Source organism: Macrobrachium rosenbergii, chromosome 3, assembly GCF_040412425.1.
Source record: "Macrobrachium rosenbergii isolate ZJJX-2024 chromosome 3, ASM4041242v1, whole genome shotgun sequence".
NCBI classification, from domain to species: Eukaryota; Metazoa; Arthropoda; class Malacostraca; order Decapoda; family Palaemonidae; genus Macrobrachium; species Macrobrachium rosenbergii.
Window position 1 is genome coordinate 17,058,560 of NC_089743.1, and position 15,175 is coordinate 17,073,734.

Sequence of the window (15,175 nt, forward strand, 5' to 3'; positions counted from 1 at the left end):
CAAGGGGAGAGCAGCAGGGCTGATAATTGTCCAGGTGGACGACACAAGAAAGAGAGAGGACAGGAAATCAGAAAATAGGTCACCACAGTTGGTACTCCTGGAAGCCTGGAGAAGCCCAGATACTAGCCATTTTCTCAGCCTCCAAACCCAAAACAGACCAAGATGCTGATGCCTCCTTCCTCACAGGGAGAAACCCCCCCAGCCCCCAAGTGAGCGGGGGCAGCCCAGAGATATAATATCTCCTGACCCTTCACCCGAAACTTCCAAAGACGAAGTTATGGAAGAATGGGAAGGGGTAAAACCTTCCAAGGGAAAATCAACTGGAGGAAGATTGGGAACAGAAGGAATCAAAAGTAGATTGAGAAGCAGCCATCAAAGAAGGAGAAAGCCCCTTTGAAGATGGTGCCTTCTCCTTCCTCTGATACCTCCTCTTGGCAAAAATTCTCCACTGCTCAGGGGTCAAGAATGACACTAAGAGAGGGGAAGGAAGCGAGCCTTCAACTCCTCCCCCCACAACAAAGATGAAGCAAGAGACAAGACAGGAACCGTAGACAGAACTCCCACTGGTCCCGGAGAACAAGTCGGGACCAAAAGCACTGTCAAAGATCAATCTCCGTGTCGAGGGAGAGGGGGAAAACTTGCTAGGCTTAGGCAAGAAGTATCCCCGTACAACTGAATACCAAACCCTCGCCTGGAAACACGAAAACCAGCCTTGTCCCAGTCCTCTCAATTACACATCTGGAAGACTAATACATTACAACATTCCAAGAAATTGTGTAGTCAAAAATAGAATACATTGTTTGTTCATGAAAAGGCATTTCAGAACAAGGAAGAAAAGAACGTCGAAGAGAGAAATTCTCAAACGAGGTTGAGAGATGTTTAAAAATAGAACAGATGGCATCGAGAGTTGGAAACTGTCCCTCCAACTCTCCACAGTTATGTGAATGAAGAAAACAGAATACACGAAACAAACACCACGGAGATAGGTGTTGGGTTTGCAAAAAAGTAAGTAAAATGATATATAAGGAGAAATGCTCAAAATTATACAGGCTACAATGAGTCAATACAGCTATTTAGCAAGAATAAGTGAATATATGCTGTATCATTTGTGAGACAAAGAAAAACATGTTGAAATGTTTCAATATATCAATATATGCAAAGTATAAACAAAACATACAAAATATATTATAAAAACAAATACAGTGAATATATGCTGTATCATTTGTGAGACAGAAAAACATGTTGAAATGTTTCAATATATCAATATATGCAAAGTATAAACAAAACATACAAAATATCTTAGAAAAACAAATACAGAAGAGATAGTTGAATGGCAGGACAGGGAAATAAATGCACGTCTATACCAGCCTGTGGCCAAAAGAAAGCTGCGTAGAACCGAATATATACTGACTTGGTGGATGGTGCTTCCATCCCTGCCATAACCTCCTTACAAAAGTTTAACAGCCATATTTCCAGCTCACTGAAAGTTAATCCCATATGTTAAGACTGAGGATTTGTATTCGTGTAAGAACAAGCAAGTCATGGTTATCATACAGTAACCTAGCAGTTAGGCTAAAAAATTAATTTTCCCCTTCACAACACAAACAAAAACTATCTACATGTTGTATACATGAAATAAGCACTGACCAATGATTTTCAAAAATACAATTTCTAACATCTGAAAACTGTCAAAGTTGATGTAGCCTAATCCAAAATCCCCACCTTGAAGAATGCACCAACTAGCACATTTTCTATTCCCAACAATACAAAAACCCCTGATACCAAAGATAACTAGAAAAATTCCTATAGCATATAATTCATTTAAAACGTTTCTAATTTTTAATAAAAATAAAAAAAGGAATGCCAAGCTGAAAACTAAGCCATAAGTTAAACATAAGAGGGAAACTGCAAGTCACAGTTATCATGTAGTAACCTAGCAGTTAGGCTAAAAAATTAATTTTCCCTTTCACTGCATAAACAAAAACTATCAACTGATTGTATTTATAAAAAAACCACTGACCAATAGTTTTAAAAAAATTTAAAAATTGTCAAAGTTGAGAGCAAAAGCAGAATGCATGATGTAGCCTAATCCAAAATCCCCACCATGAAGAATCATCAGCTAGCAGAATTTAACAATTACAATTAACTACAGAAAAATTTTAAGGAAAAAGTAATTTACTGGGGTCAAGACTATACACTTAGCTTACCTCAACAGATAACCAATATTTTTTCAACACACCACTACAAATGCAAATTATTCTAGACCACTGTTTAAGGCTGTGAGTGTTTCATGAGACTGAAGAGTACAGGGGGTCTTAGCTGACCTGTGAACTGTTTCCACAGATGTGAGAAGGATGAGAGAGAAAACCAGTTAGACGCTGTAGGCAAGGGAAAGAACCCTTTTGCCTTGAGTCCTTTGTACAGTCATTAACCAACTTACGAACGAGTTACATTCTGGATGACCTTTCGTATCTTCAATTGTTCTTAAGTTGGTTTTTAATATATAGTGAATAATTCTTTTATACGTTTACATTCCCGAGTTAACTTGGGAGTCACAGATGATACTATCTCTGCTGAATTTTTAAATTACTTTGGACGTTAGAAAGGTAAAAAGAGAATAAAATTTAGATTCATGCAACATTCAAAATTTAGTATTTTTTCCATGCTTTGAAAGTGTTGAACTAGGAGAGAATTTCGCAGGAGCAGCATCTGACATTGGAAGTTCACAAAGTTAACAATGCACACCGCCATCTATTGAAAAATATATACTAAACATTTCCTATGAGGAGAGGAAATATAGAAATGGGAATCCATTAAAGAACAAGTTAAATCGGGAAGATAAAAATAAATAGGAATACTTTACAAGTATGAACATGTATTCTCATGCTTGTACAAAGAATACATGGTAGTTAATCATGTGAATACTCAGGGTAATCAGGGAAGGGGTTAAAGGAATAGGTTGTTCTTCTTTGTGTTCTGTGTTTTGCAAAAATTCTTACTAGCAGAATAGGCGCACAGAGCACAATTTGAACTTACAGGTGGCAAAAGGGAGCATTCCAATACACAATTTCAACTTGTGACCCTGTCTGTTCGTATCTCAGAATGTTTGTTTCTGGCCAAGACCCACTATAATAGAATTCTCTAATATTGGTTGGTTTGTCTTATAGAGCCCTGGGGGAACCATATGAGTAACTTCTTTAAGGATGAGCAGTGGCCACACTATTAAAATATATCATTTATTAGTTTAAAAATAAGCTAAAATGTTTAATGTAATAAAATCCTTAAAAAATTAGTTGTTCCCCTAAATATTTCCTAACGATATACTGTAAAAAAAGTCTCCATAAAATCAGGAGTTAATGAATATTACATGGAAAACTAGTCATGTTGGTCCACACAGAGCTATGCCTGAAACTATAAACAATGTACATATCACAGAGAAACATATTCTGGCTACAACCTAGTCATTTCTTTCCCAGAAGAACTGCCAGATGTTCAATGTTATCTGTAAAGAAAATATAATATTAACAGGGAAATGCAACATTTTGAAACAAAATTTGATTTTTTTTTGTATAAACCCATAACTTTGCAACTGCCTAATCATGTGGTTCACAGGTCTCCAGACATACTCCAGAATTTCAATAGACAACTTCTTTAAAACTGGTTTCTTCCAAAGGTTTGTGATTCAGATCCAACAAAAGTTTGAGAACTAGTGAGGTATCATGAAAGATGGCTAAGAAATTTAGGTGGTATCTCTCCCTCAGATTTTTGGTACAACTCATGGAAGCATCTAGGTTGATACCCCTTGTCTTGAACACTTTTGAGACAAGGCTGATCTATAGCCCCTGACTGAAGCTACAGAGAACTACCTGACATTAAAACAAGTACAGTACAAAGTGGAAAACTAGCATGAAGCAGCCAGCACTCCTTAAACCAGTCACAAAATACTTTCCACTTTCATTGGTAAAGCTTTGAAGTGGACTGCTTCACTGGATTTGCAATGAGTTTAGTAGCTTCTAACAAAATCCTCTCTAAGACGACCACAGTTAATAGCCTCCGGTCACATAAGTGCATATCAGAAAATGAGGCAGAATGACTTTAGCCACTCTGGAAGCTATCTTAGTCTACTTACAATTGCCAGAAGATCTGGGTTGTCCCATATGACCATCAAGGCATCACTTGACCATGTCAAATGACCTGGTAGTGCAGAATAGTAGTTTGGGAGTTTTTTGTAGAATTGATGACACAGATCTACTAGAGGAGTAACCCCAAATTCCAGTGTTCCTGCAAATGTCCAGTTTTACTGAACACTTTGCCAGAAGTACTTAGCTGTTTCTCCTCCATGCATCCGCCACCACATTATTTCTCCCGTGACAAACTAGGAATCAATTTCATTTCTCTCCTCTGTCCACAAGATAATTTGAATGGCCAGAAGGCACACTGACAGGATTTTGTTCTTCCCTTCTTTCAACAAGCAAGCTTTTTTGGTGGCGCTGTGAAACATTAAGCCTGCTGCTGTGCTGACCACCTGTTCCTTGAATCCATGAAGAGTTACGGAAGCTGCTTGTACTAGCCCCAATTGGTTTAATTTCATTTGGCCTCATGCAACCATTGGCCAGAAATGATGTACTCCTGCAAGTGAGCACCCCAGCCTCTCTTGGAGGCTTCAGCGAATAATAATAGGTCTGGCGAAGGAATAGATAGAGGCATCCCTGCTGACAATATATTCCTTGGCTCTGCCACTACTTGAGGTCTTACAGGACATCCCAAGTCATTTTCCTTGGTTGACATCTTGATAGAGCTACTGACAAACTTCTGGTCAGCTGAAGTGTACAGACCTTAATCTGCAGCAGTTGTGCAGAACAAACATTTTTAGGGAGGTCAGAAGTCTCTTGAAAAGCTCCTCTAGAGGGGATTACAACCGAAAGATTTTGGTCTTGGTTGAATGTGTTTACAATTAGGCTGAACTTATTGTACACACTTCTGCAAAGACAGAAATATTGTTAAATAAAGTTATGCAGATTTGGAGTCATATGTATAAACTGCAGTGTGAACCTTTGAGTCTTTCAGTGTATGATAGTATGTTTATGGTGTTTATGAAGTATAATTTTTGGGTAAATAACAGCTTTGTACAGGCATGCTCAAATGTGATGCAACATGCTTCTTTTTGTATCATCCAAAATCTCAGACTCAAAATAACGGTTGCCAAGTAGTGTTACATTTTTTTTTTTTTCCAGTGTCATGCATGTCCATGAGTTTGTGCATCCACAGCTAACACTATTTTCTTGATGGGTATATAAATATGATCTCTTATACTTTGGTATAATTCATAATCTATGTCATATGAACTTATTTTATTTTTTTGTACTACTTAGTACAGAGCAGTGTGATAAAGTTAGTGGTGCCATCGCTGCCACGACGCTTAATTGGCTATTTGAAATGGTCACCATAACTACCTCTACAATATATAACAGTAGATCTAATAAGCTCAACAGTAAAAAAAAAAATGTTTGAAATAGGAATATGAATCACAAAAACGTTTACTTTGAAGTGAATTTTTAAGTTTTAGGCTATGTTCAAACTGCCTGTATTTTTCAAATGATTTATAGTATATGCCTAAAAATAAAATTCTATGACTTCTGAGATGTTATCTTGTTTACTATAGGATTCATTTTTAAAGATTACTGGTTATTTACAGAATGAAAGAATGATGATTTAATTTATATCGAGAAGATAGCTATTAATCTAAATATTTATTAGTATTAACACCAAGGCCTATGCAACACGTTTTAACTGACAAAGAATGTTATTTTCTTGAAATTCCTTCCTTCTTGCTTTAGGTGTATAATTGATTTATTAATAAGGTAACTTGAAGTGCAAGAATATGTACATAACTTTATATGCTTTCTGGCCAGAAATTGTTATTACAGAAATGTGAATGCTTAAAGTGATGTATTTTTAGCAAGTAAAGAAAATTAACATGCCTAGGACCTAGGAATAAAAGACTAGCATCAACAAAAGTGTAATTGCATAGGCAAATATTTGCCAGTAAACAGTTATTTGTGAAATAGTTAAAAATATGTATAACACAAATAATTATATTTTTATAAAAATATGAATATTCTACACATTGTAGACCTATGTTCCAGCTGGTTCATGCTACCACCACTCAAGTGGTTGCATCATACAGGCCGCGCCACCCGTTGATATTGGTGGATGCTTTTTAGTTACAGTAATGCTTTCATGTTTATTTATCTTTCTTTTTTCTGCATTGAGGCATAAGCAAATCAAATAGGACTATTTAAAAGCTTATGGTTGTAATGCAAGCAATATCAATATGAAAAAATTTTCGATTTGTTTTTATTTAAACATCTGAATCTAGATTTGATGAACAAGTCTTGGAAATGTTTTGTCACTTTTTCCAAAATTTGGCTAAACAATATTTTCTTACAGTTTTGATATATCTGATAGATTTCACTCTTATGACACATACCATGGCCTTATTTGATAAAATAAATGTGTTTTCACATTGTAATAAAAGATAATATGCAGCATGTTTAGTTGCCATTTTGTGAATTTTGAATGAAATCCTACGCAGTCATGTAGCATCACTTATGCGCATGGCTGTACAAGCTTGGATTTTATCGGTAATCCAAGGAGGAGAAGTAGCTCCAGTACTGGAGGAGTCCTAATCCTCCTCATGTTTATTAACTTATTAAGCTGTTTAACCCTAACTTGAACAGATGTCTCTTTGGTCAAACCACCTTCTGTCAGGAGAATCACTTGCTCATACTTTTTACTGAATTCTGAAAAATTATCAAACCAAAGAGCTGAGACACTGGGTGTTCATTGCTTAACAAGCAGAGTCTGGCACAAAACTGAACTCTTAAATCAGCATACATCTTCAAACATATTTACAACATGGCAGATTCAAGGACAGTACCTTTTCTAATCTTATGTTGTCATCACAATCTGGAAGTTGTTCTCTACTTCCATCACCTCCACAAAGAAGACATTTACTTATATATAGCAATTTTTGTCCACTACACCAACTGTTCCTTGTTATATGAGCCCTAGGTTTGTCTAAAGGGTTCATATTTTTATTCCATTCCCTTTCACTTTTAGTTTCATTTTTGGTCATATTCTCTAGCACTTCCCTCTTTATTCAGTTTTTGCCATCACACTCAATGATATTCTCCAGTCATAGAACAAAGGCTGACACAAGTGTTCAGTGCACATGATCCATGTGACACCAGAGAGAGAGAGAGAGAGAGAGAGAGAGAGAGAGAGAGAGAGAGAGAGAGAGAGAGAGAGAGAGAGAGCCAGACATATTTATTTTACTAATGATATATGCCTCACTTTAATTTATAAAATGTCTCCCATGGGAAGTTAGTGTGGTGAAGCTTTCCCATTTTCAGTTACTATCTTATCCCAAATCCCAATCAAAATGCACTGCCAATTCTTACCTATGTCTCATTTCCAAATTATCCTCAGAAGAGTCAGCAAATAATAATGACCCAGTCCTTCATGCAGCTGCAGGACAGTTAAAACCCCAAGTCCTGCTGGTTGGAATTTGTTTGAGCCTCCAGGGCATGAGGTCTGCACACATGGGAACCTGTCATGTTTGGCCCTCCAGCAATACTTGGGGGCATGATGCCCTCAGTGCCAAGCTCCTCTCCCTACAGGTTGACCCATGTTCAACAGCCAATGAATGCCCAGGTCAAACCTAGACCTATGTCACCCTCTGGATATGACGAACCAATGACCTATTAGATCCACCCTTGGAAGTGCTTGGAAAGGCCTACTCAGAGGAAATATTGTTTGAAGTTGACAGTAGCTGCAAAGAGTTGCTCCCATTTAGTCAAAAACTCCCCCTAGAAAGCCTGGAGTCCTGGATGATGAACAAAACAACTACTACTGAAAAGTTCCAAGTCCTGTTGTTGTCCTATTCCTCTGAGGGCCAGCATTCCTTTTAAGTGAGGATGAGTATTCCCATGTTAAGCGAGAGTCAAAAAGAGGAGATCTACAAAGGTTAAGTACCCATGTCAGTACATAGGTGGGCACGTGTCTAGGGATCTTAATGGGGTCAAGCTGTCTTTAATAGTGGTTGGACCAAATTATTTGTCTCATTTTCTGGGGGGAGAAAAGAATTAATTTTTCTAGGAAAGAGCCATTCTAATTTTGTACTTTTAGTCATACAAGACTCTCTGAGTGTGACAATGTAATTGAGGTATCTCTTAAAGTAATTTGTGAGTCCTCAGCTATATTATCTTATTTAATTTGTTGGAACAGTCTCTGAACAGCATTACACTATCTCAGGTGAATTGCAATGTCCATGAATGATGTTACACTATTACCATTTAAATGCATTGCATTACCTGTTTTGGTGAATGCTAATTGCATTACCTATGTTATTATCCCTTATGTGATAACAGTTACATGTTCTCTACATACCATTTCAGAAGGAGTCAAACAACCATCATTTTCTAACTGACCACATTTGTTGGCACAGATGCTGAACATGTTATAAATTATTCAGGTAATGAGTAAGACATGTCAGTAGGAAGACAGTAGTATTCAAATCATTACAATTATTAGTACTAGTATCAGCCTATGCTGTTTCTGTTGATTACCTGGGTGTTCTTTAATTGACTGTCCTCTCATCTATTATTTGTGTTGAAAGCACTTGTAAATTTTATAATCTTAAGTGTTTATATTATCATTTGCCTGTAGCAAATGTCACCATTCTGAGTACTAATACTATCACAGGCAAAAAAGTGATGAAATCACAAAAGGGGCAGTCAAGCCCAGCCACAAGAGACAGATATGGAGGTCAGGGGATACAAAGGAAGGGGTAGGGTGTAGGGCTTTAATCCACAACCTGATAAATTATGATGAAAGCAAAAAGTTGAAGTAGGAGTCTTTTCTCAATCAGTATAGAAAGCAAGTGCCATTATAATACGCACAATGGTAACCATACCTGAACTGATAGACACTGGCACTTCTTTTAGCATTACAATTTGAAGACACACAGTCAACACCCTGGATTCGTGGGGGATGCGTACCACAACCCCCGCGAATAGTTAAAATCTGCGAATAGTTAACAGCCCCTCTAAAAACACTTATAGCTGTCTGTCTTGAAAGTTCAAATACCAAATGTAAACTAAAAGTATCATCCTACATCAAATATACCTTAATTATTATCCTATTACTGTTTTAATCTTTGAAATTATATAAAAATATATGCATACATACTTCTAACCCTTCCAGCCAAGACAGAGAGAGAGAGAGAGAGAGAGAGAGAGAGAGAGAGAGAGAGAGAGAGAGAGAGAGAGAGAGAGAGAGAGAGAGAGAGAGAGAGTTACCACTACGACTTATATTCAGCCAGCCTTGTGCTGCCACAGGCAAGAGAGAGAGAGAGAGAGAGAGAGAGAGAGAGAGAGAGAGAGAGAGAGAGAGAGAGAGAGAGTTTATCTGTTTAATCTCTCAAGGAACATTAATCCATATCTCTTTACTACCTGCTGGTCCAACCCTACTTTTTGTGAATATATACTTTTTTTAAGTGTAAACCAGTGAAATTATCTCTCAAGTCCTTGTGGTCCTCCACTGTAAAGAAAGGATAATTGAGAGTCAGATAACCTGATTCCTTAATAGTGAATTAAAGATACAGAATCAAGTAGCTAATCCTTACCGATGCAAATTTGTATTTTAGAAAAGGAAAGAGAGTGTAGTCATTATCACAGGAGTAAAAGGGAACCTCTAGACTCAGTCCCTTCCATCACCAGGTGGAGGGAGACCATGTGTATTTGTTGAACTCACAGCTGTTCTTTCCATACTTCTAGAGTCCCCTCCATCCATCCTTTAATGTAAAGCAAATTAAAAATCTCCTAGATGTGAGATCGCCCCTCACATAAAATCCTCCTCAAAGGAGTTATCCTTGAGAAGGTCCTGCCAGGGTCTCCATAACACAGACCAACCAGTACCAAAAAATTCTCTCATAGTTGGTCCTAGCTGGAATAGCAACTGTTGACACAGTGATGGTGTTAGTGTATAAAAGGACTCAAGGCAAGAGGCTCTCCTCTGCCTACAGTGATTACCTGGGGTCTTTCCATTCATCCTTCTCATACAGATGTGGCAACAGTAAGCACGTCAGCCATGTTCACCATTACCCTTGGGTCTACCATTGCAAAAACACACGGCTATTGGGTTCTAAGTCTTTGACTTATTTGTAGTGCCTTATCACCGAGATGTGACTCATCTGCTGAGGAAAGTGTATAGTTCTGAGCACCTGTGAAAGTTTAGTTCCTTAAGCTGTCAGCAGTTAGGTGTAATCACTAAATTTGCTGGTTGGTGCATCCCCCAGGGTGGGGATTCTTTGTCAGACTAATAGATCAAGAATTTCATGCTTCCTTTTAACATTTATCTCCCTTTTTAAACTACAGTAATTAGAAATTTTATTATTTAAAATCACTGACCAGCTTTCAGGCTTTAATGGATTCTAATTTACAATGTAAAGGATAATGTTATAGCCTACCATTCCCTCCTGCTGTGGGATTCCCTAATCACGAACTAAGCCATTTCATCATCTGTCAATTTCTTGTATATGCTCCTTTGAGGAGGAACATTGGTTATTCCATCATAAAACAATTTTGACATAAGAAAAACCTAACTTTGGTAGTGGCTCTAGGCCTTAAACCTACCTGCTTTCCCTGACAATAAGGCAAGGGAATCTCTATTAGATGTTTTCTTTCACAGTCCTGACCAGATATGGTGAGCAAGGCCAACTGGTGCACACTTGCCATGTGAGACAAGACTGAATGGAAAAACCTCGGGTAATCACTGAGGCAGGTGAGAGAGCCCTACTGCCTTGAATCCTTTCTATACTGTGTCTCCAGGTACTATTCCGGTTAGGACCAATAACGAGAGAATTTTTTTTATATTGGCAGGGCCACTGAGGTAACTCCTTAATGGACTCACAGTGCCTATGGAAAACTGACTTTTCATACATCAAAACCTGCAAAATACAGTATTTTTTATTTTGTTTCATAAACATAAACCAGTCTGATACTGTGGCTTGCCCTCCCCTCCCTTCCAGCTGGTCAAAGATCTGTCATTCCAACAGGAAAGGTACATATCAGCAGTGACAGAGATGAGGGATTCTTATCCCCACTTGTGGGAGGGCCTCTTACTACCTATGGTAATAAGACCTTTTACCTAAATTGTGCACATAGGCACCCAAATCAAACTGACATATAACTGCAATTCAGTATACTAGAAAAAAAAAAAAAAAAAAAAAAATATATATATATATATATATATATATATATATATATATATATATATATATATATATATATATATATATATATATATATATAAATATATATAATATAAAAAAAGTTTTCCACATACAAAGGAATTATTTTAAAACAATCACATTACATATATAAACATTAAAGAACATACTTACAGTGAACATTTCTAATAGTGTCATCCAATGTCTTCTCTGTATTTTCACTCTTGCGTAACCCTGCAGTGACTTCCAACTCAAAACTTGGTCCATAATGAGGAAAATACTGGGGAAATTGTAATTCATAAGATAACTGTAAGTACATGGACTGTTGCAAAAAAGCACTATAACATATATTCTTGTATATATCATAAAATAGCACTACTGCAATTCTGAAAAATTTGTTTACCCAGGCCTATTTTTTTATTTCCCAATTGCCAGTTGTTTTGTATTAAAATCTTTTGGGAATACTGTGTAGTCAGTAATAAATCTTTGTCAACAGAAAGTGCCTTCCAGATATGGGGAATAGTACTGTATCAAGCAACAAATTTCATAACTCAGGATTTGATGTTTTTTTTCTTCATCCAATCAGCATCTGAGAATTTTCTCAATTCCTGTCTAGCTTAGTATACCTTTGTGGGAACCAACAGTTTAATGAAAAAATCTTTACAACAAACATTTTTTCAAACAAATCCTATATCTATCTATCAATATTATATATATATAAATATATATAATATATATATATATATATATATATATATATATATATATATATATATATATATATATATATATATATATATATATATATATATATATATATATAGAAATCATCAACATCACGTGTGGAACAGAAATAAATTTCTGACTCATATATCTCTCAGGTGGAAAGCAATTATCCACTGGGCCATACAAGTTAAAAGAAGTTGGAACCTATATACCAGCCATTTTCCCAACTTCCCGACTCAGCAATGACCCAATAGACAACATTTCATTGAATTATCCCTTCTGAGTGAATAAGATAGAAATCATCAACACACAATCATTTGGAACAGAAATAAATTTCTGACTCACGTCGAGAACCCAGGTCTCTCAGGTGGTAATTCCTTGGGTGCAGTTGCTCTCAGGTTCCAACTTCTTTTGACTTGTATGGCCCAGTGGATAACGCCTTGCTTTCCACCTGAGAGACCTGGGTTCGATCCCGACGTGAGTCAGAAATTTATTTCTGTTCCACACGTGATTGTGTGTTGATTTCTATCTTATTCACTCAGAAGGGATAATTCGAATGAAATGTTGTCTATTGGGTCATTGCTGAGTCGGGAAGTTGGGGAAAACTCGCTGGTATGCAAGCAGTTAGCTTGCCCAGGTAATTCCTGGGTGCAGTTGCTCTCAGGTTCCAACTTCTTTGACTTGTATGGCCCAGTGGATAACGCCCTTGCTTTCCACCTGAGAGACCTGGGTTCGATCCCGGCGTGAGTCAGAAATTTATATATATATATATCACAATCCTGCGGTGTTCCCAGGTTCACCAATCATTTGTCTGTCAGACAGGAAAAGGAAGTCTTACCAGGTATGTACCCTGAGGATTGTCAAGAGTCTCGACAAATAACCTCACTTTATCTTTCATGTTGACTGAGTATGAGATAGCAAAACTCTTGGGGCTGGGAGGTAGGCACTCACATGAGTAATGGGCTTGTATAAATAACAGGTTTTGACATAGGAAAAATCTATTTTTGGTAGTCACTGTTGAGTCCTCAAGGAGTTAACCCTCCATGGTGTGCCAGTGCTCCATGGTGACTAGAGTAATATCAAAGAAATATCTTTTAGCCTGGTCTTGTGGCCGGGAATTGTGTCGTAATGAAAAACACTATGATACGTGATAGAGTATAATGGACTCAAAGATAAGAGGGCATTTTCTCTTATCTTCAGCAAAGCTGAACCCAGTTTTCCAATGTCAAAACCTGCAAGAAGTAGAAGTGACTATTGCGCATGCGCATCTGCCATCTTGTTTATGACTGGGCCGGTAAAAGACCAGAAGCCATTACTCTCTGTTGGTCAACGCAGGATGATCCCTTGCCCAAATCCCATACCTTTTCATCAGGGAAGTGGGAGGATTTTGAGGACTCAACAGCAACTACCAAAAATAGGGTTTTCCTGTGTCAAAACCTGTTTTTTGATAGTGCAGTTGCTGTTTCATCCTCAAGGAGCTTTACAAAGAAACTGACTGGTGACAAAAAGGCTTAAGCTCTCAAATTTTAATCCCAACCACCTAAAGAAAAACATTTCTGTCTGAGGTCAAGCCACAAGTTTGCTTAAAAATGAGCACTTAACTTTTAAGTTTAGATATATCCATAATCCTCGCTGATGAAAAAACTGAGAATCTACGAGATTTTAGTAAGGAGCACTGGCTTGACGTACGCATTTTATGTTGACTAGAGAGATAATGGCTCTTGGTCTCTTACTGGCCTGGTTATAAACAACATGGCGGACACGCATGTGCACTAGTCACTACTACTTGCAGGTTTTGAAGTTGGAAAACCAGGTTCAGCTTTGCTGAAGATATGGGAAAATGCCCTCTTATCTTTGAGTCCATTATCCTCCATCACATGTTAGTGTGCTTATCATTACGACACTACTGGGCTACAAGACAGGCTAAAAGATATTTCTTTGATATCAGTCTAGTCACCATGGAGCTCTGGCACACCATGGAGGGGTAACTCCTTGAGGACGAAACAAGCGACTACACTACCAAAAAGGTGAGCAAAAACAGAGCTACACCTGCATTGAGCTACATTGCCAAGGTTTTTAAAAGATGTGCTTATGACACAGATGTCAAGAGGGTTTACTTAGAAAAATATTAAAAGATCAGGATTCAACTCTGTGCACTAACTTAATCAAGCATTGCAAAAAAAAGAACATAGGAAAGTTTGGCTTCCTAACACCTCAGAATAAACTCTTAACTCCTCTTAAAGGTTAAGTCTGTCCAGGGAAATCCTTGGAGCTCTAACTGGACATAGCAGAAGTTCTTTTTTATTGCATATTAAAGCAGTTAAATCAGGCACCATCACAAATCAGGGAAGGGATATTGTTCTGAGGCCTTTTCAGCCCTAAACAATGGAAGAAAAGAGACACGTATCCCCTTGTTCAAGCCCACTTTACAAGAAAGGGCTTTAAGTTCAATAATATGCTTTGTCATAGCTTGAGCTAAAAGGAGTATCTCCAAAGTTAAGCTCTTAAGGGGCGCGCCGGCTGCCGAATTTTGAGGAATTATCGAATTTTAGTTATTACCAGTTTTAATCTGCCTTATGTCTAAACAAACATAACCTGAAGTGTTAATGCTAAGAAAATTTTACTGATTCATTGACAATTTTGTTCATCGCTTGTATGGCACTGTGAGCCATAAATTGCCAGAAAACTTGTAAAAAACATCTGTATGACTAATTTTGGATAGGTGCAAGTGAGTTAGACTCTTGGACATTTTGTGTGTTAATAAGCATATCCTGAAGCGTTATTGCTAAATAAAAAAGTTTAGATTTGTTCATGGACAATTTTGTTCATCGCTTGTATGGCACTGTGAATGACAAATTGTAAAAAATGTACAATAATTTCTGTATGACTACTTCTGGATAGGTGCAAGTGAGTTATAGATTCCTTTGGACTGTTCTGTGTAAATAAACATATTTTGAAGCGTAATGGCTAAAAAAAAGTTTAGAGTGGTTTATGGGCAATTTTGTTCGGCGTCAGGCAAATTTCTCAAAATCAATTGCGCGAAGGTAAATTTCTCGAATTCAATTGACCGAAAAATAATTTCTCGAACTATCATTTTCTCGAATGTCAGTTACTCGAAAACAAACAAGTAAATTTCTAACACAATCGAAAGTATCC

General features: G+C 37.3%; 1 protein-coding gene across 4 annotated transcripts in view; it reads right to left on the minus strand.

Moving 5' to 3' along the window:
* Positions 1–828: 828 nt before the first annotated feature.
* Positions 829–15,175, minus strand: part of LOC136852888 (histone deacetylase 8-like) — a 70,474-nt gene continuing 56,127 nt past the window's right edge. For 2 of the 4 annotated variants that reach the window (XM_067127828.1, XM_067127818.1), the window contains exons 9-10: positions 11,468–11,573; positions 829–3,502 (exon numbers count right to left, since the gene is read on the minus strand). In XM_067127828.1, coding sequence (XP_066983929.1) covers positions 3,462–3,502; positions 11,468–11,573 — 147 coding nt within the window. In that variant the 3' untranslated portion in view covers positions 829–3,461. The remainder of the gene's footprint in view (positions 3,503–11,467; positions 11,574–15,175) is intronic. The other 2 variants (XM_067127845.1, XM_067127837.1) reach the window with 2 other exon arrangements.